Source organism: Giraffa tippelskirchi, chromosome 8, assembly GCF_054371585.1.
Source record: "Giraffa tippelskirchi isolate mGirTip1 chromosome 8, T2T-mGirTip1v1.2.pri, whole genome shotgun sequence".
NCBI classification, from domain to species: Eukaryota; Metazoa; Chordata; class Mammalia; order Artiodactyla; family Giraffidae; genus Giraffa; species Giraffa tippelskirchi.
In genome coordinates, this window is record NC_137282.1 from 62310610 (window position 1) to 62331402 (window position 20793).

At 65.2% G+C, this 20793-nt stretch overlaps 1 protein-coding gene across 2 annotated transcripts; it reads left to right on the forward strand.

The window, feature by feature from the left end:
* Nucleotides 1-2245: 2245 nt before the first annotated feature.
* Nucleotides 2246-19010, forward strand: TERT (telomerase reverse transcriptase). 2 transcript variants are annotated; one of them, XM_081523418.1, is made up of 16 exons: nt 2246-2483; nt 2589-3921; nt 5884-6079; nt 7023-7203; nt 8805-8984; nt 9577-9732; nt 12241-12336; nt 12689-12774; nt 13526-13639; nt 14018-14089; nt 14489-14677; nt 15669-15795; nt 16255-16316; nt 16834-16958; nt 17644-17781; nt 18154-19010. In XM_081523418.1, exons 1-16 carry the CDS (start codon nt 2265-2267, stop codon nt 18255-18257), a joined length of 3378 nt encoding a protein of 1125 aa, XP_081379544.1. In that variant the 5' UTR covers nt 2246-2264; the 3' UTR covers nt 18258-19010. The 2 variants fall into 2 exon arrangements, with proteins under 2 accessions (XP_081379544.1, XP_081379545.1); XM_081523419.1 differs by lacking the exon at nt 14489-14677.
* Nucleotides 19011-20793: the final 1783 nt, after the last annotated feature.

Below are 20793 nucleotides of genomic sequence, written 5' to 3' on the forward strand. Positions count from 1 at the left end.
AAAAGTAGAAGCAGTGACAGATTTTATTTTCTTGGGCTCCAAAATCACTGTGCATGGTGACTGCAGCCATGAAGTTAAAAGACGCTTGCTCCTTGGAAGAAAAGCTATGACAAACCTAGACAGCATATTAAAAAGCAGAGACATCACTTTGCCAACAAACTATGATTTTTCCAGTTGTCATGTACAGATGTGAGAGCTGGACCATAAAGAAGGTCCAGAAGAATTGACACTTTTGAACTATGGTGTTGGAGAAGACTCTTGAGAGTGCCCTGGCCTGCAAGGAGATCAAACCAGTTAATCCTTAAGGAAATCAACCGTGAATATTCATTGGAAAGACTGACACGGAAGCTCCAATACTGGCCACCTGATGCAAAGAGCTAACTCATTGGAAAAGACCCTGATGCTGGGAAAGATTGAGGGCAGGAGGAGAAAAGGGCGGCAGAGAACAAGATGGTTGGATGGCTTCTCCGATTCAAGGGAGATGAGTTTGAGCAAACTCCGGGAGGCGGTGAAGAACAAGGAAATCTGGCGTGCTGCAGTCCATGGAGTCGCAAAGAGTCGGACACGACTTAGCGACTGAACGACAGAATTCCCTGTTTAGAAACGTCCAGGTGTGAAGTGCAACACCCATCCACTGCCTTCTGGAAGTTCTGGAATCAGATTTTGTTGTATTTCGTCAGAAGCCAACAATATGAAATTTCTTCTGGGAATATCTTCGTGTTTTATGACGCAGTGACTAACACCACCGTCAGCTTTCTGGAGAAACAGTAGCTGTCCACGCAGCAGTGGAGACCATGTTCAGGAGATGAACGGTTTCCATTCACGCTAGAAAAGTCTCCTTACCTTGGGCTTCCCTCGTGGCTCAGCTAGCAGAGTATTAATCACACAGCTTGCTTCTTCTCCTCCGTTTTTAACTGTTTTCCATGCTGGTTTCTAGTTGCTGGAGAGGAACATACTTCCCAAGGCTACCCCCAGTCCCCCACTGGCAGAAACGAGCCCCCTGAGACCTCACACTGCTCACACGGTGAACTTCCAGGAGAGCCACCCACGGTCCCAAGGGTTACCAGCAGGGCAGACTGCAAGCAGGACAGATATGAAACACTGCCAGTGATGGAGGGAGAGTGGAGGCCTCTTTAAATGCTATGGCCATGAAGAAAAGTAATTTCTGACTAAGTTTTGTAACGTTATGAAATATTAACCATTTGTTCAGCCATTCAGTGTTTGTGGAACTCAGGTGTATCATTTGTGCAAGCCTCCCAAGACCCAGAAGCTTCCTGTTTCTACCCGAATATCCTGCAAGCGTCTGGGTTCGGGTGAGACGTCATGAGGGTGACTGCTCTGAACCATGCCCTGGGCCTGGGAGGGTCTCTGTGGTTGGGCTGGAAGGTGAGGCCCCTGCTCCTCCTGGGGCTGTGAGCCTCTGGGCAGGCCCTTGACCCATCCTCGTGGTGCTTGTAGAGGGCAGGGTGGCTCTGGGTATAGAGCAAGCCATGGGTAGGTGCCAGGAGCCCACAGGTGGTGCCTCAGGGAAACCGTGGCTCCATCTCGCCCCCTTCTTTGCCCTACCCATGGGATGGGTGATAGAGAACTGGTCTGAGGATTTCTGTTCATGGTGAGGACCACGGAAGAGCCCGCAAAGAGAAAGTACAGCCTGGAGCCAAGGAAACCAAGCCCGCAAAGCAAGTGCTGCTGCTGCCCGCCGCCCGCAGCCCGCCGCCCGCCGCCCGCGCCGGGGAAGGCTCCAGGAACTCCCCCGCGGGATGGTCGAGGATGCACCTGCGCCCCCTAGGTTTCCCCAGGCCCGCCAGGCAGGGGCGGTGGTCCATTCTCTTCTTCGCACCAAGTTATGCATTCTCTGCCATAAGCCCCTTCTAGACCCCTGAGCATCCCTCGCTGCACGGTCACGGCCCGCGTGTTAAAGCAATCAACCCGAAGAACCTGCTCCCCGGGGACGCCGAACGCACCAGGACCCCCAGGGACCCCGCGTTCTGGTCCCCTCCCTCGGTACCACAGAGCCTTCCCACAGTGCGACCCCTCGCGCGACCCCTGCGCCCTGGGAGGGCTGACTGCGCGGGGCCGGGGAGACCGCCTGGGAGCAGCCGCGCGGGGGGGCCGGGTCCTCGTCGCACCTGGGCGCAAACACCGGGACCACGTCCGCGGCCCCGAGGGCGCTCAGGGGGCGGGGCTGCGGGCCTCCGCGACCCCGCCCCTTCCTCCTCCCGGTCCCGCCCCTTCCTCCGCCGGGACCCCTGCTCCTCCGCGCGATGCCGCGCTCGCCCAGGTGCCGGGCGGTGCGGGCCCTCCTGCGGGCCAGCTACCGGCAGGTGCTGCCCCTGGCCGCCTTCGTACGGCGCCTGCGGCCCCAGGGCCGCTGGCTGGTGAGGCGCGGGGACCCGGCGGCCTTCCGCGCGCTGGTGGCTCAGTGTTTGGTGTGCGTGCCCTGGGACGCGCAGCCGCCCCCTGCCGCCCCGTCCTTCCGCCAGGTGGGCCGTCCCCGGGGAGCCTGGGCGGGCCCGGCCGGGTGATGGCGGAGGGGGTGGAGGAGGACGTCCCCGTGTCCCCCGCGACTCACGGATTGTTCCCCGCAGGTGTCCTGCCTGAAGGAGCTGGTGGCCAGAGTCGTGCAGAGGCTCTGCGAGCGCGGCACGAGGAACGTGCTGGCCTTCGGCTTCACGCTGCTGGCCGGGGCCCGCGGCGGGCCGCCCGTGGCCTTCACAACCAGCGTGCGCAGCTACCTGCCCAACACGGTGACCGACACGCTGCGCGGCAGCGGCGCCTGGGGGCTGCTGCTGCGCCGCGTGGGCGACGACGTGCTCACCCACCTGCTTTCGCGCTGCGCGCTCTACCTGCTGGTGCCCCCGACCTGTGCCTACCAGGTGTGTGGGCCGCCCCTCTACGACCTCCGCGCCGCCGCCGCGCTTCGGCCCACGCGGCAAGTGGGCGGGGCCCGGGCGGGCCTCGGACTCCCGCGCCCGGCCTCGTCTAACGGCGGCCCCCGGGAGGCCGGGGGACTCCTGGAGGCGCGGGCCCAGGGCGCGAGGCGGCGTCGGGGCAGCGCGCGGGGACGTCCGCCTCCAGCCAAGAGGCCCAGGCGCGGCCCGGAGCCCGGGCGGGATCTCGAAGGTCTGGCGGCCCGCAGCCCACCCCGCGTGGTGACACCTACCCGAGACGCTGCGGAAGCTGAGTCTCAGGAGGGCGACGTGCCCGGGCCTTGCCGTCCCTTCCCGCTGCCGGGCGGCGAGCGGGGTGTTGGCTCCACGTCCTGGCGGCTGTCACCCCCGGAGGGTGAGCCGGGTGCCGGAGCCTGCGCTGAGACCAAGCGGTTCCTCTACTGCTCGGGCGGCGGCGAACAGCTGCGCCGCTCCTTCCTGCTCTGCTCCCTGCCGCCCAGCCTGGACGGGGCGCGGACGCTCGTGGAGACCATCTTTCTGGACTCGAAGCCCGGGCCGCCAGGAGCTCCCCGCCGGCTGCGCCGCCTGCCCGCGCGCTACTGGCAGATGCGGCCCCTGTTCCGGAAGCTGCTTGGGAACCACGCGAGGTGCCCCTACGGCGCGCTGCTCAGGGCGCACTGCCCGCTGCCGGCTTCGGCGCCCCCGGAGGGGCCAGGCCATCAGAAGCACCCTGGCGCGGGCGGCCGCCCGGCGGAGACGCGGGCAGCTGCCCCCGAGGACGAGGCGGGCTCCGGGCACCTGGTGCGGCTGCTCCGCAGGCACAGCAGCCCCTGGCAGGTGTACGGCTTCCTGCGGGCCTGTCTTCGCCGGCTGGTGCCCGCCAGCCTCTGGGGCTCCAGGCACAACGAGCGGCGCTTCCTGCGGAGCGTGAAGAAGCTCCTCTCCCTGGGGAAGCACGGCAGGCTTTCGCAGCAGGAGCTCACGTGGAAGATGAAGGTGCAGGACTGTACTTGGCTGCGCAGGAGCCCAGGTGAGGCGCCCAGGGCCTTCCCACACCCGGGGGAGGGGGCAGGGGGCTTCTCGGTAGCTCCCCATCTGCGTTCTCGGCCTCTGACCCCCTCTCCCACCCAATCTGCGTGGATACCGGACTTCATGGAGGTTCTGGGCCTGGGAAGGGGCAGTGGAAGGGGGGGACTCGCGGAGGGCAGGGCCGAACCTGCAGGCGCAGCCCCTGGAGCGCCGGTGGGCGTGGCTGCGGGGGCTCATCGTCTCTTTCTGACCTCAAGGTTAACGCCTTGAACGGTGCTGCCTGATAGAAGTGGGGGCTGGCCCGAGAACCCCCGTGGGTGAGGTTGGGAGGTAAGGCTCCGGATTCCCCCGCCGGCTCTGGTCAGCCGTCTGCAGATCCAGTGAGTTCTATTGTGCGTACACCAGGCCAGGGCCACTGGCGGCCAGAGCAAGAGGACTGTGTCCTTGACTGAAGCCCCCAGGTGGGCGGGCACAGAGGGGAGAGCCGGCCACCGGCTGGGTCCCGGGACAGTGGGCAGCCACTGGGGTGCGGCGGGACTTTCTGTGAAGTGGGCCTTCGGGGTCCCTCCCCGTGTGGTGGTCTGGGTTTGATGTGGGGGCTCCTCCCATGCAGCGGCCGCCCAGCATGTCCTCAGGGCAGAGCCAGGAGCGACAGGGCCAGCCCCTTGCGTGCGCTCCCCAGTCTGACCCCTAAACTCCTGAGATCCCGACTTCTAGAAGGAGGTGATGGCAGTGCCTCTGTAGAGCCAGGTTTGGCCCCCTCCGGTCGACTCATGAGTCAACTTTTCTCATGAGTGTCTAGCGACTCTCTTTACCTTAAAGTTTGTTTCCCCGCCTCCCCACGAGTCAGTATTTACCCCTTGTGTTGTTTTTCGTGATCTAGTTTTTACCTTCAGCCTCTTCCTGTCTTGTGAGGATGCATAGTTTAAGGGTCATATCACAGCACTGAGCCAGCGTCTTATGATTCTTTCCGATCCCGTCTGACGGTCTTTACCACTTCACTGGAGTGACTGACTTATATTTTTGTGCTGACTGGCGAGTCTGGGTGCGTCTTTCTCATCTTCCCAATTTGTCTGCTTTTTCCGTGTCCTTATTCCTTGTTTCCTGATGTGCATTTTCTCACGTGTGGGTGTGGGTGTCACGTCTAGAATTAGATTTGTGTTCTCCGTCGCCCTCTGGGTGGTTTCCTTCCAACCGTATAAAGGCCTTGCGTGTTGGGATCGGATCACAGTTGAACCGTTTCCCCGCTCACCCAGCTATGTCTCAAATCAGACATTGCTTTCACTGCTCCTGCGGTCAGTGTGGACGTGGCTTCACCCCCTTCTTTCTCCTTCGCTGGTTATTCACCGTCCATCCCCGGACCCGCCTCTGGGCCCCCTTCCTTGTGTTCTGAGCTGGTTACTGGCACTGAGGCCCCGGATCCGTCTGCGCTGAGGCCCCTGTGGCTGCTGTGCTCCGCTGCTCGGCGCAGGCGTGTGTCCCGCAGCACTGGGCGTTCCTCAGCATGCAGCCGCCTCTGCTTGCCCCTCGTGTTCAGCCTGGAAAACCCCGGGCATTTCCAGACCCTGCGGCCCGGTGGCTACGCCTGAAACTGCAGAGTAGCCCCGACCTTGAGCCCCCGTGTGGAGAGCAGCCCCAGCTCCCCCAGTCTGCTTGCACAGGGACAAGTGCTGGGGCTCCGAGTCCACGCTGTCAAGCAGGAACATACGTGGGCTACATGCTCATTCAGAATCTTCCAGTAGCCACAAGAAGAAAGTAAAAAGAAAGGGGAACCTCATTTAAAACCATTTTTTATCAAAGCACAGTGATCCGGTAGCATCTCTTTAGCCCGTGATCTGGGGAAGCGTCCTTGCCGAGTTACCTGCGTTCTCCTCTGCCCCCGGCTCCGAGTCGCCCTGGATTCGGAGACTGTGGGCAGCCGTCCAGGCCTGTGGAGGGCGAGCGCCAGCCTGTCTCTTCCCAGGGGCTCACCGCGTGCCTGCCACGGAGCACCGCCAGCGCGAGGCCATCCTGGGCCGGTTCCTGCGCTGGCTGATGGGCGCCTATGTGGTGGAGCTGCTCAGGGGCTTCTTCTACGTCACGGAGACCACGTTCCAGAAGAACCGGCTCTTCTTCTTCCGGAAGCGCATCTGGAGCCAGCTGCAGCGCCTGGGCGTCAGGTACACGGCGGGGCTCCTGCATGCACGGACCGCCTGTCTGGGTGGGGCACCGGGGGCGCAGGTGGCGCCGTGAAGCAGGCCCCCCAGGGGCTGAGTGCCCGTGCAGCAGCCATGAGCTCTGTCTCCACCCGCAGCCTGTGTCCTCTGTGAAGGACTGTGTGGCTGTCAGTGGACGGGGACCCAGCTGTGGCAGGTGGGGGGACTGCCTGAGACACGAGCCGGGCCTGCCCAGGCACCCGGCAAGAAGGGTCCCTGCCGTGCGTCTGGGCGGGGGAGGTGCCCTGGGTCAGGAGCCGAGCCGGGGTCCCTGAGCACGTGGCCTGGGGCCTGTGACACCGGTATCTGGGGAGTCTCTGGAGGCCCTTATCGTGAGTCTGAGCAAAGGCACCCCATTCAAGTATTTCCTGGCATGTAAACTGAAGCGGGCAGCCTGACTCTTCTTATGGGGCCCCTGCGGCCTGTCCCCTGCCTGGTGGATACTTGAGTCCCACCATGGGCTTCTTTCGGGACCACCAGCCCAGGGAGCATACTCCCCACAATGGCCAGGAGGTGGGAGGACACCTGTCCATCCCTGTGGATGGTTTTGGGGTAAAGGCTGAAGCTTACAGTGACAAGGAGCCGGCTGGTCTGCGGGGAGATGATTCTGTTCCTTGCGGAGGCTCCACCAAGCATCCCTTGCCTGTTCCATGTGGAGGACGTGAGGTCTCTGCCCACCAGCCTCCTTCAGACCCCAGAAGCACTTGATGGCCAAGCTGCCCACACCCACTCCAGACCCCAGGGTCTCCCCAGCGAGCCGTCCTCTGGCCCACGGTCCTGTCTAGTCCTGCTCTGACCTCTGTCCACCAGGAACCAGGCGTGCCGGTCATGAGCTCTGCCCACTTCATGGGCATGGGAGTCCACCAGGCTGACCTGCCCTGGCTGCCCACGGGCACCTCTGTTTCAGACAACACTTAGACCGTGTGCGGCTTCAAGAACTGTCAGAAGCAGAGGTCAGGCAACACCAGGAAGCCAGGCCGGTTCTGCTGACGTCCAGGCTCCGTTTCGTCCCCAAGCCCAGCGGGCTGAGGCCCATCGTGAACATGGGCTGTGTTGTGGGCGCCCCAGCACCACCCAGAGACAAGAAGGTCGCTGCTCGTGTTGTTCCGGGCAAAGCGCATTTAAACCCAGGCCCAGTGGGTGTGGTCAAAGTCCCGAGGTGTCTGGTGGCCGCGGTGAGGTCCTGGGGAGCCAGGGGGCGTGGCCAGAGGATTCCTGGGTCCAGAGAAGGAGCTCCCAGTGAGGCCTGTCCTGCAGGGTGCCGGACAGGCTCTAAGACCCCTCTGTGCCCCCCTGGCTCCTGGAATCCCCCAGGGTGGGGGGGCAGTGTGCTCTTGAGGTGCCAGGGCAGAGGGGTTACGTGACAGCTGTCACCAGCCTGCTGGGGTCCCCAGGACCCCACAGGACCTCACCCCCATGCTTGGCCCCTGTGACTGCCCCCCCACCCCCGCATCACCAGCAGCTCCTGCCCCTCCCAGAGCCCCCTGCAGTGATTGGGGTGATTCTACCATTAGTGACAAAGAAAAGCCGTCACTGTCACTATTGGTGGGGCCTTGTCCACGAGCAGTGACGTGTTGCTCACCCGCTGTGGGGGGGGTCCCCCGGGAGGCAGCGTCCCTCTTGGCTGGGTGGGGCCACCAGGGGAGGGGAGGGACCCAGGGTGTGGCTGGCTGCGTTTTCTACAAGTGGTGTCCATGATCCCAGGATGGTTCCCTGGGGAGACCCTGGGGTGTGAAGTGGGTGTGGACAGCTTGGCCATTTGGTCCTTCCAGGGTCTGAAGGGGGCTGGTGGGCAGGGGACAGCACGGAGCAGGGGACCTGCCCCTTGTCCCTGGGGGCTGTCTGACCCCGAGTCCCCTTGGGGATGGTCCCTGGGGCTGTCTGACCCTTGGTGTCCCCTTGGGAATGGTCCTTGGGGCTGTCTGACCCTTGATGTCCCCTTGGGGATGGTCCCTGAGGGCTGGCTGTCTGACCTTTGGTGTCCCTTTGGGGATGGTCCCTGGGGGCTGTCTGACCTTTGGTGTCCCCTTGGAGATGGTCCCTGGGGGCTGTCTGATCCCGAGTCCCCTTGAGGATGGTCCCGGGGGGGCTGTCTGACCTTTGGTGTTCCTTTGGGGACGGTCCCTGGGGGCTGTCTGACCTTTGGTGTCCCCTTGGGGATGGTCCCTGGGGGTTGTCTGACCCCGAGTCCCCTTGGGGATGGTCCCTGGGGGCTGTCTGACCCTTGGTGTCCTCTTGGGGATGGTCCCTGGGAGCTGTCTGACCCCGAGTCCCCTTGGGGATGGTCCCTGGGGCTGTCTGACCCTTGGTATCCCCTTGGGGACTGTCCCTGGGGCTGTCTGACCCTTGGTGTCCCCTTGGGGACTGTCTCTTGGGGCTGTCTGACCTTTGGTGTCCCCTTGGGGACTCTCCATGGGGGCTCTCTAACCCGAGTCCCCTTGAGGACTGTCCCTGGGGCTGTCTGACCCTTGGTGTCCCCTTGGGGACGGTCCCTGGGGGCTGTCTGACCCCAAGTCCCCTTGGGGATGGCCCCTGGGGGCTGTCTGACCTTTCGTGTCCCCTTGGGGACAGTCCCGGGGCTGTCTGACCCTTGGTGTCCCCTTGGGGACGGTCCCTGGGGGTTTTCTGACCTGAGTCCCCTTGGCCATGGCCACTCTGGTGACACTGCCGCTCTGGGCTGGGCCTGCAGGTGCAGCATCTCAGCTCCCGGGTCAAGACGCTGTTCGCGGTGCTGAACTACGAGAGAGCTCGGCGGCCTGGCCTCCTGGGGGCCTCGGTGCTGGGCATGGATGACATCCACAGGGCCTGGCGGGCCTTCGTGCTGGCCCTGAGGGCCCGGGGCCCGGCCCCCCCGCTCTACTTCGTCAAGGTGGGCGCCCGTTCCCACCCCCCACTGAGAGAACCGGGCCCACAGGTGACCTGTGCGTCTGGCCCAGCTGATGTGGAGAGTGACTGCCTCCTGCAGCCCTGTGTGTGCCCGGATGGGTCACCCCTGGTGGAGTCATGTCCATGTCCCACAGCCTGTCCTGTGGGCTGGAAGATGGGGGACCCCAGCTCCCAGGGCGGAGGCTTTGTGCCTCTGGAGTACTCTGGGAGTGCACCCCACTTCCCTGGGGCTCCTGCCCTCTGGGATCCCCTCCAGGGAGGGAGACACCTGCTCAGACTCCTGTGCCGGGCACCCTGTGTGGTGCCCTGGTCGTCCCCTGGGCCCTCCGGGACACCAGCCTGCAGCTCAGAGAGGGCACGCAGGCCAGTCCTGGGGGTGCTCAGAGTCCAGGGGTGTGGGGTGTCTCAGAGAGAGCCCACGGGGGCCAGGGATGGGACAGGGATGGGGGTACAGGGTCTCCCATCCCTCATGTTCGATTCACCCCGGCATTTGCTGACGGCAGGTCAGGACGAGCCGGACCCAAAACTCGGGGGCAGAGGTGAACGTATCCTCAGGCCCCCTGGTTCCCACATAGGTGGACGTGGTGGGGGCCTACGACGCCCTTCCCCAGGACAGGCTGGCAGAGGTGATCGCCAACGTGCTGCGGCCGCAGGAGAGCGCGTACTGCGTGCGCCACTGCGCCGTGGTCCGGAGTGCCCGGGGACGCATGTGGAAGTCCTTCAAGAGACACGTAAGACCCACGGGACCTGTGCATTGCAGGGGGCGTGGTCGGCGGCGGGGGGCGTGGCCTGCGGCAGCGGGGCGTGGCTGAGGGGCACGCTCTGCACCCGGGAGCCCCGAGGACGACTTTTGCTGGGTTCCCGACTTTTGCTGGGTTCCCGTCGGGTCCGCCCCTCCTCTAGGCCCAACGGCACGTGAGCTACGCAGAGCTGGGGACCCTGGCGGCAGCAGAGCCACACGGGTGTCTCGAGATGTCCCCACGGCCACACAGCAGGACTGTGTGTGCCCCGTGGGGGGGGGGGGGCGTCCTGCCTGCGACTCGGGGGGTGCGCTGCCTTATGCGCGCGTGCGTGCGTCATGGGGTGGGCAGCGGGGCAGCTCCTCCCACAGCCATGGGGGCCTCCGGCCAGGAAGGGCTGGAGGAGGACGTGGGCGCCGGGTGGACCCCGAGGCCACGGGGGCTCCTAGCGGTTGTCCCCCACGCAGAGCAGTGTGTGTACCCGGAGGCAGGCGTGGGTGGGCTCCCCCGGAAGCCCTCGGGGAGGGCGCACAGAAAACCTGGGCCCAGGCATGGCTGAGTGTGGTTTGTGAGTCCAGGGTGTGTGATGCAGGGATCTTGGGGGGATCTTGGGTGTGTGACACGGGTGACCCAGGACCCTTGGGACGCCCCCCTCCCGGCCCCCCAGGCCCCCTCCTCCGACAGGCAGCAGGCTCACCTGTCTCTAACCTTGTGATGTGAAGCAGGCAAGCTCTCCCTCCGGTCTGGTTTCGGGTGTCTGGGGCCCAGTGTGGGGGCATCTGATGCCGCCCGGTGAGGCCAGCCTTCTGCGGGGTGGGCGTTTGCTGGTTCGTGCCCGAATGTGGATCTAGGCGGTTGCCAGCACCTCTGTGATGCGCTGTTAGTGGGGACAAACCCTCATTTCCACGGGCAGATTCCAGGCTTGTGTCATTTTAAATTCACCCAAGAGGTGCCAGGTGCGGTCCCATGGATCCCAGGGTCCCAGCGGGTGGTGTTGGGGCCCGGAAGGGCAGGGCTGCAGCCTGTGGCCACGCCGCCCGCTGGGACCACTCAGGCCTGTCTCTGGGAGCAGGCCCAGGGGATCAGGCTCTGGGCACCCCGTGTCAGCCACCCGGCTCTCATCCTCTGGGGGAGTTGGGGGGGCGCCTGTCCAGTCTCCCCACGTGGGGCCGCTGTCTCCTTGGTCGTGTGTCTGAGGGGATGAGCCCACGGTCTGGGGACAAGCCTTGGGGCAGTCCTGGATGCTTTCTCAGCCTACCCTGCCTTTGCCATTGCAAGCAGAGTCTCGGTGAACAGATGTTTTTCGTTTTGATGGACCAGCTTCTCTCCCATTTTGGGCTGAAACCGTGTTGTGCTCGAGTGGCCCTCCTGCTGGCTGCCTGACCTCAGTGCTCCGTTGTTGGGACGTCTGTCATTCGAGCGGCCGCATTCAGATGGGGGCTGGGTTTTTTAATTAATTAATTAGGCTGCCCCAGGTCTTAGTTCCAGCGTGGGGAATGTGCGTTCCTGACCAGGGACTGAATCTGGGCCCTGCTTTTCGAGCCTGGAGTCCTAGCCAGTGGGCCACAGGGAAGCCCCTAGGGTCTGTCTTGAGCTAGTTTTTGTGCTGATGCTTTAATGTGTCCCGTCTCTTCTCCAGTTTAGACTTTTGCAGACCTGTCTTCTAGTTCACTCGTCTGTTCTTTTCTGTCTCAGTTTTAAACGCATTTAACCAGCTCTTAAGTTCGATAGCCTGCTTTTCAGGTTTAGAAATTCCATGTTGGTTTTTCTCTCAGGTTCCCAGTCTCTGGTTGAATCCCTCAGCTTTGCCTGTTTTGTTAGCAGTGTTATCTTGACTGGTTTTAAAAATTCCAGAACTTTGGCTCCTCCCTGGCCCCTGGGCAGGTTTCTCCCTGTCTGTGCTCTCCTCTGAGAGGTTTGGGTCACGCCTGGGCCTGTTTGTCCACAAAGCGCCAGACTTTGTGAATAGGAATTGTAACCTGTGGGTTTGTGAGTTCTCCTCCAGGGTGGGTGGTGGTTCCCTGGCAGCTGTGACCTGAGTCCCGCGAGGGGTCGTGCAGACCTGGCCTGGCGTCCGGCCTGCCTTACTTCGCCCTTCCCCGCTGTCCGCTGCGAGGGGCCCCCAGGCCCGGCCCCCGGCTGCCAGGAGCACGTGCTCGGCTCAGCGTTTCTCCTGGGCTGCCTGACTGAGGGTCCTTGCCCTGCAAGCCCCCCCGGGGACGCCCTCCGTCCTTGCTGCGTAGTGGCCCTGAACCCCATGGTCTTCCTGCTCTGTGCATCCCGGCCTTGGGGAGAGGTCGGGGGGAAGGCGGGATGCACCCTGAAAACCAAGACCCCAGCCTGTCTGTGTCCGCACCTCCCCGGCGCCCCCGGCGGCCCGGCCTTTCGTCCCCGGTCCCAGTGGCCGTGGCCGGCCCCCTAGGCTCTGACCCCCATCCTGAGCACCCGTGCTGTCGGGGGAGGGGTGTCCACCCGCCTCACCCCATCTTCGGCCGGCAGGTGTCCACCTTCTCGGACTTCCAGCCGTACCTGAGGCAGTTCGTGGAGCACCTGCAGGCAACGGGCTCGCTGAGGGATGCCGTGGTCATCGAGCAGGTGGGTGTGGGCACTCGCTCCCCTGCCTTTGGGCACCTCCTCCCTCTCCCGGGCCTCCCACACCTCCGCCGCCCGTGGCCCCTCTGCGCTTTGCTGCCCATCTTCTTTCTCCATTTTGGCCTTGAGGCCACAAGGTGTGTCCGCCTGCTCCAGGAGGGCAGAGGGCTTGCCCCGCAGACCCGCCCCCAACTGACCCCTGTGCGGATGCACTTCCTGCATCAGCGGGTTCCCCAGTGGGGCCTGGGCCTTCGGGGCTCCCTGCCGCCTCCCTCTGGGTGCGGGCCCCCTCCCCCGGGCCACATGCAGCCCAGAGCGGTGTCCACTTCAGCCCAGTGCCCGTCTGCCTCTGCAGAGCTGCTCCCTGAACGAGCCTGGTGGCAGCCTCTTCGAGCTCTTCCTGCACCTGATCCGCAACCACGTGATCAGGATTGGGGGCAGGTCAGTCTGTGTCCCGCCTGCCCGGTCAGCCCCTGGGAGGCGCCCCAGCCCCGTGGCCAGGGCGGTAGAACATGGCCCCCCACTTACAGGACGTGCTTGTGGTCAGAAGCCGTCTGGTCGTTCTCTTGACGTGTGTGAAAGCACGCCTGCCCTGGGGGCACCCGTGTGAGACCCCTCTGGGTCCGAGGGTCGCAAGGGTCCAGGGGGCTTTGGGCTCATGGCCACGGCCATTGGAAGTCAGTCTAGACCCTGGGGCCTTCTCAGGGGTCGTTAATGTGCTCCAAGCTCAGGAGACTTTCTGGTTAAAGGATATACCTTCATTATCATTACATTCCAAGTAACTACAATGCTGCCGGCAAGGTGGTTCCAGTAAAATATAAAACGACACGTACCCCTGGGGAGGCACGCATGCCCACTGCGCAGCAGGGGGGATTCTGATGAGAGCACACGTCTGCACACGCGTGGAAATGGCACCACGGGGAGAGATCCTCCTCTGCGGGAAAGGCCTGCGAGGCCGACTCCTCCCCAGGGCCTCCACCCTTCATGGATCGGGGTGGTGCCGCGTGTGGCCAGGCGTGTGGCAGGGCTTCCTGGGGGGGTGTGACAAATGTGTTGATTTGCATTCCCCCAGGCAGGAGTGGTGTGCTCACACCTGTGTGCGCATGTGTCCGAGTGTCTGTGCATGTGTGTATGATATGAACGTGAGGCCTGCCGTGGCCGGCTCGCCTGCTGACCACATCCTGCCCCCCAGGTCCTACATCCAGTGTCAGGGGGTCCCCCAGGGCTCCATCCTGTCCACCCTGCTCTGCAGTTTCTGCTACGGGGACATGGAGAACAAGCTCTTCCCCGGAGTCCAGCAGGACGGGTACGGCCCCCTGTCGGCCGGCGCGGCCCCGTGTCGGGACCTCTGTGTCTGGTCTTGCCTGTAGGGGGGCTGCACGGGGCTGGGGGCGGTGGTCAGCAGGCCTGGAGCAGGGAGTGAGCATGGCTTGCAGTGTGGCCAGGGCGTCTGGCCGGCACCGAGCCCGTGCGCTGCCAGCCCGATTGCTGGGCCCTGCTCGTCCCAGCCAAATCCCACAACATTGGTCTGTGGTTGGCTTCTCTGGAGAAGGTCACTTTATTCACGTCCGGATGAATTCAGACGTTAAACCTTGCACCGTTCCCCGCCCCTCGGGAGGACGCTGCGTGTGGGCATACGGCAGTGTGTTCAGGGTCTGCCCTCATGGGGTCTCTCCACGCCCAGGGTGCTTCTGCGCCTGGTGGACGACTTCCTGCTGGTCACCCCTCACCTGACGCGGGCCAGAGACTTCCTCAGGTGAGGTACCCCATGTGTGCGTCTCTGCGTGCGCCTCCTGGCACGTGTCCTGCAGGTGTGAGCACAGTCCCACGCGTCTCCCCGCACCGCCGGGGAGCATCCTGCAGTGCAGTCCCAGGGCTCCGAGAGCCTGGCGCGCAGCCCCAGCATCCACTCACACTTCAGGGCTGGTCCTGGGGTGCCCCTGCTCCTCTCCCCTGCCACCGGCCACCCTGGCCCCTGATCATGAGCAGCCGGTCGCCCTGAAGCCTGGAGGCCAGAGCTGGGCCGTGTCCAGCCTTCCTCGGGGACCCGCGGTCCCAGCCCGCCCTCCACCCCCCGCCTGCCTCTCTGGGTGCTGGGTGACGCTGCCCGGCGGCGGCCCTGCCCGCCCGGCCCTCACACGGCGCCCGGCCCCAGGACCCTGGTGCGCGGTGTGCCCGAGTACGGCTGCCAGGTGAACCTGCGGAAGACGGTGGTGAACTTCCCCGTGGAGCCCAGGGCCCTGGGTGGCGCAGCCCCCCTGCAGCTGCCGGCCCACTGCCTGTTCCCCTGGTGCGGCCTGCTGCTGGACACCCGCACCCTGGAGGTGCACGGCGACCACTCCAGGTGAGCGACGGGGCCCGAGGCCCTGGGGGGTCAGAGGCCACACGGTGGGTGGCGCGGACCGGCTCTGAGTCAGCGGTTTTCCGGGTGTTTTTGATAAAAGGAAACCGTGTGGCGGCCTTGGGGGTGAGCGTGTTCCCCAGGGAGGCATGTGGTTGTGATCTGGAGAGGCAGGACCTGCTGGACACGCGCCCCACGTCTCACTGGGCTCTGGGATTCGCAGTCCCCTCTGGTCCATCGGGGACAGGGCTTCAGGGCACGCGGTCGGCTCTGTTGGCGATGTCACGGGTCCCGCCCCGGCCAGTCCCTCCTGCAGCCTCTCCCAGGCGTGTGACTGCGTCTGTCTGCCCAGCCAACCCCCACGCGGTCGCCCTGTGTTCAGCATCTCAGTGTCTCTTCTTGGGGCACCTGTCCCAGTGGATTAGGGTCCCCCGTATCCTCTCATTTTGCCTTAGTCACCGTCTCAGAGGCCTTGTCCCCAAACGGTCGTGGGGTGTGGGGTTCACCCTGTGACTTTGGGGCCGCAGTTCAGCCCTGGCGGCCCTCTCCGCATCCCCGCCCTGAGATGGTGCAGCGAGCCGCAGGCTTTGCACAGACACGGAGGGCTGAGGAGCGATGCGGGTGCAGGCGTATCTGCTGCTCTGTGAGTAACGAGTGAGTTCAGGGCAGTGCTGGGTGGGGCTACCCTGTCCTGCGCTGCTAGCTGCCCCCAGCCCCTCGCCGGGCGCCCCCTGGGAAGACCCAGGGGTGTACGCTTTCCGAGTGCGGTTCCGTGTGTCTATGTGCTGCTCCCGACACCCCCTCGTGTGCCCACACACTGAGCACCCCGGCGCGTCGTGACCCACCCACCGTCGTGTCTGGCTGCCCATGAAGCTGTGACCGTGCAGGGGACAAGTGGCCTTCCTGGCCAGTGTAGCCGAGGGGCGGGACATCTGAGTGTGGGTCAGTGCGGGGTGGACACACGTGCTTCCTGGGACCCCGTCCTGTCTCACAGTTACGCCCGGACCTCCATCAGAGCGAGTCTCACCTTCAACCAGGGCTTCAGGCCTGGGAGGAACATGCGTCGCAAGCTGTTAGCGGTCTTGCAGCTCAAGTGCCACGGGCTCTTCCTGGACCTGCAGGTGGGGGGCGGGGGCCACAGGGCGCGGGGGCGGCTGACACCCCCGTGCGTTGTAGATCCTGGGGGGGTGTGTGTGGGTGTGCGCCTGTGTGTGAAGGGCGTTAGTCATCACGTGCATGTGGTCCTGTGTGTGTGACCGAGCGTGTGGGTGCACGTGTGCCCGTGTGTGCAGCTGTGTACGTGTGTGTGCTCACGGGCCTCACCTGCCGGCCTCGCCTGGGCCCTGCGTGTCCCCATGGGGCCTGGACTGTCGTCCAGCCGGGCTCCTGCTCTCACCCTCCCTGCGGGCTGGGCCGCACTGCCGCCTCTGAGGGCCCCGGGGGCCCTGGTGGTTTCCCCGAGAGGCCGCTGGGCTCTTATCAAGATGGTCCTTTCTCCCGCTCCACGTGACGTGGCTGTAAAGCAAAGTCAGAAACCAAAGCCAGAAGCATCGCCAGCGTCTCCTCTTTTCTTTCTCCAGGTGAACAGTCTCCAGACAGTCTTCACAAACGTTTACAAGATATTCCTGCTGCAGGCCTACAGGTGGGTCTGTGGGGGGAAGGGGCCTCAAGCCGCAGGGCCGCGCCCGTCCGGGTCGTGGGGGCCGATCCCCGGTGCCAAGACACAGCCTCTGTGTCCTGGGTGTCCTCGTCCGCCCCGGGGACGCTGCTCTGTCCCCAGGGAGCGCTAGGGGGCCTGGTCCGTGGGGGTGGGGGCGGGGAGAGGGTTGCAGCGGGGAGAGCTGTGGGGCGGGTCAGGCAGCAGAGGTCAGTGTGTGCAGTGGCCCCCAGCCCCCAGGTGCCCCAAGGAGGGGCAGCAGGAAGCCGCTCCAATCAGCGCAGACCAGCTTCCGTGACATTCCCCGCCCTGGGGCCGTGCCCCCCCCCAAGAGCTGAGCCCGGGGCGCAGGCAGCTGACTGTGGAGTCTGGGGCTCGTCCGCCCCTAACCAGGACCCCTTCCCACCCGCTGTGGGGACCCCGAGCCGGGCTCGGCCTGCGTGGTCTCCGGGGAGCCGCGGGTGGCATGGGGGCTGGGTCCTGATGGGGCCGCCACGTCCAGGTTCCATGCCTGCGTGCAGCAGCTCCCCTTCAGCCAGCCGGTCGGGAGCAGCCCCACGTTCTTCCTCCGGGTCATCTCCGACACCGCATCCCGCGGCTATGCCCTCCTGAAAGCCAGGAATGCAGGTGCTTGGGGGCCCGGGGCTGAGGTTCAGCGGGGTGCTGGGACTCGGGGATGTACTCCCCCCACGCCTCGCGGGGCAGGAGACGGGGCTCAGGCACCTTTACCTTGCTGGCGGCTCAGGCCCTCCGCTGGCCCGTCCTCCACTGCTGGCCTGGACTGACCGGGCGCCTGGGCACTGGCAGGGGGTCCTCCCCTGCACACTCCGCTTTTTCGTGGACAGCCCTCCTGCCCTGGTGCCCTGGGCATTGCGTCAGCCAGACCAGCGGGCAGCAGGAGGCCCTGGGCCGCCCTTGCCCACGTTGGGGAGGAGCCTGCTGAGGGGCCCCTGTGTGCTTTGGGGTCACCCAGCCCTCAGCCTTCCCTGGGGCGTCCCTGTGTCCACCCCCACGGCCTCGGCCGGGGTCCTGCTGACCTGTCGGAGGTTCCGGCTGTGCAGCCTGTGAAGTCCTGGGTTTCACAGGCTTACTGTCACTATCTTGTTTGTGGAGGTTTCTTGGAGAAGTTGAAGAAAACATCTCAGTTGTCAGAATTCCCTGGGCTCCTATCAGGGCGGCCCCTGAAATGAAACGGCCAGTTTACACCACCTCCCTGTATTGTCCCCAAAACCGCACTGATGCCCTCGACCTGGAGGGCCCCACGGTCTCCCCGGCACGGTATCGGCGGGGCCTCAGTCTCCCTTGTCCCCAGGGGCGTCACTGGGGGCCAGGGGCGCCTCCGGCCCGTTCCCGTCTGAAGCCGCGCAGTGGCTCTGTGTCCACGCCTTCCTGCACAAGCTGGCTCGCCACCGCGTCACCTACAGCCGCCTGCTGGGCACCCTCCGCACAGGTGGGTGCGGGCGGACACAAAGCAGCCCCTCGGGCAGGTGGGTGGGCCCAGGAGCCCCCCGGTGCTGGGGTCACAGCCCTGCCTGGTCCCGGCCACGCCCACCCGGGTCACGCCGCCTCTCACTCCCCTTTTCGGAGCCTCTTCTGCCCGCGGCCTCTGCCCACCAGCCCCCCACCCACATCCCCTCGGGCGCTGCCCAGCTGCCCCCATGGCCCCGGGCGTGAAGGGGTGTCTGCCGCTGCTCAGGCTCGCACCCCAAGCCCGCCAGCACACAGGGGTGTTCGGCCCAGCCTGGGTGCCTGCGTGGCCTCCACGGAGCACCCGGCCCCGGTGAGCGGCGGTCTCTGAGTCCAGTCCCCGCCCCCCCCGCAGCCCGGGCACAGCTGTACCGGCGGCTCCCAGGGCCCACACGGGCCGCCGTGGAGGCGGCAGCTGACCCCGCCCTGACTGCGGACTTCAGGACCATCTTGGACTGACCATCAGCCCTGCACACAGCCGGGGGTGGGTTCCAGAGCCAACAGGAGGGGCTCGCTCCACAGCGAAGCCTGGGGCCTCCCCGAGAGCCCTTTGGGGGACCAGCCCCCATGTCCTCATGGGAGCAGGGCCTGTGCCCCATGGCCCTCCAGAGACCATCCATCTCCAGCGGCTGACCACCGGGCCCGGCAAGACGGGCGAGAGAGCCTGGCCAGGTGGCCAGGCATCGGAACAGGGAGTTGGGGGGGTTGTCACCCCTGCCCCCTGTCCTGGAGCGAGGACACACGTCTGTCTAGTGAGGACACACATCTGTCCAGCGGCTCGGGGGGCACTCAGGGGCTGAGTGTGGGCCCTTCCTGCCACTGACAGTGCATCTGCGCCCCGCCTGGCACTCAGCCCACGCCTGCCCCCGCCCCAGTTACCCCACCCCCGCCCGGCGCTTGGTCCGCTCCTGCCCCTCCACCCCCCAACTAGGCGTCCCCACCGCCGCCCGGCCCTCGGTCCACACCTGCTCCCCCCCTCAGCACCCCCACCCCCACTCGGCACTCGGTCCACGCCTGCCCCCCCCAGCACCCCCACCCGCTGAGCTCGAAGTCCAGCCTGCTGGGCCTTCCCCGCAGTCAGCTGTTCGGGCCCCGCCCTCGTCCTGCCCTCACCCCGGCCTTGCTGTGCCCCCACGCCAGCGAGCCTCTGCCTGTCTTTCCCCCAGTGTGCCGTTTTTCTCGGGGTGTTTGTATTAAAAGGCGGATCCATCAGTACCGGGCTCTGTGGTTATAAAGACATGCACCCGCTGGGGTGTCACATGCTCCCTGGCCTGGCAGGAGTCACAAGGGGTTTCCTGGGGACAGGAGGTGGCAGGAGGGGCCGGGGGCCCGGAGAGAACGCCCCCGCAGGGCCAGCCCAGCGCCCACCCTGCCTGCAGCGGCCCTGGCCCCCCTCTGTGCACACTCGGGAGACGGCAGACACAAAGGTTCGGAGGTGCAGGGCCTCCAAGCCTGCCCATCCCTTCACAGTGGGCTCTGGACTCCTTATTCCCCAGAGGGCCCGTGGAGTGGACAGCGCGGGCCCGGCCCTCCCAGAGTGCTTGTTCCCTCACCTGCCCCCACGAGCTGGACCTGGGCAGGCGGACAGGCTCAGCCGGCAGCCCCTGTCCATGCGGGCTGCCCCTCCCATCACCCGGGTGACCCTGCCTCTCTCGTCCGTGTGCCCTGACCGCCGGGGGTGCCTTTGCTCACGTGCCATCCTGTCCGCCGAGCTGGACTCGGGCGGAGTGTCTGCAGAGAAGCAGCACAGGCCTGGGTTGGTGTGCGGCCGAGATGGAGGCTCCTCGGCGGGGGCTGCTCAGGTGCCCGAGGTTGAGGTCTCGGGCTCACATGGGCCTCGAGGCCAAGGACTGCTTTGGGGGCCATGTGGAGGGCCTGGGGCGGGCAGGTGGCCCGGTGGTCATGGAGAGGTACGGCAAGCCCCTGACCCGGTAGTGGCCAGCTGTCCCAGAGAGCTTGTTCCAGGAGGGCTGGGGCTCAGAGGCAAGGGGCAGCTTTCAACCTGAGCTCTCTGGTTGGGGGGATGGGGTGGTGAACCACACAGCTGCTGGGTCCCTGGTCTGGTGGGGAGTGAACCACACAGGTGCCCACCCCCACCCCACCCCAGTCTCTGGCTCAGCAGGTCTGGGAGTGTGAATCTTGAAGTCCCACACACTGCCGAGGCTGCTCTGAGGGATGGGGAGGTTGGAGGCTGCCCTGGGGACCGTCTCCCTTGCAGTGGCCCTGGGGGCGGAGCAGACGGTGGCCGTGGGGCCAGGGTCAGGGTCAGGATGCTGGAGGTGGGTCAGGGTGAGGTGGTGGGCGTGCGGCTCAGCCAGCAGGAAGAGGGGTTTGAGGTTATGGAGGGGCTCGTGTGAGAGCAGGGATCCCCTCAGCGCCCTGTTGGAGGCCTCTGCATCCCCCCGGGCCCAGGTCTGTGGGGCACCCCCTGCCCCCAGAGCATCCATTGTCGGGAGTTGCAGGTGTTCATCAGGACAACAGACCTGGCCTGCCCTGCTTTGTCCTTGCCCTTAGACCCCTGCGGGCATGAGAACAGGAGGGGCAGCTCAGGGTGCCACCTGGGGCGGCTGGCCGCCCTGTGCCCGGCATGAGCCCCAGAGAGTGGCATCTTGATGACAGTGACTGATTCCCAAGGCTTCCTTCCGGGGTGCCCCCAATGGGGCCGTGTGCCCCTAACGGGGCCGTGTGCTGAGGCAGGCGCTGTCAAGTGTACCTTGGGCGGGGTCGGCGTGGGAGCAGCCCCCTTCTGCTGAGTGCAGGTACCCAGCGCTTGCCGGATTTATGGCCGTCGCCTGTCGACTGTTGCCACTGCAGACTGCGTCCAAGTGACCGAGTTGGTGCGTTCGTTTATGACAGACCCAAGTCCAGACACACAGCATAAACTGTGAGGGACTGGCCCCACCCACCTGCGTGCCAGCCTGGCGGTGCCCCCTCTGGGGAGAACTGACTCACTGCTCAGGATGCCAGGTGCTCTGCACAGGTGGAGGTGACCAGG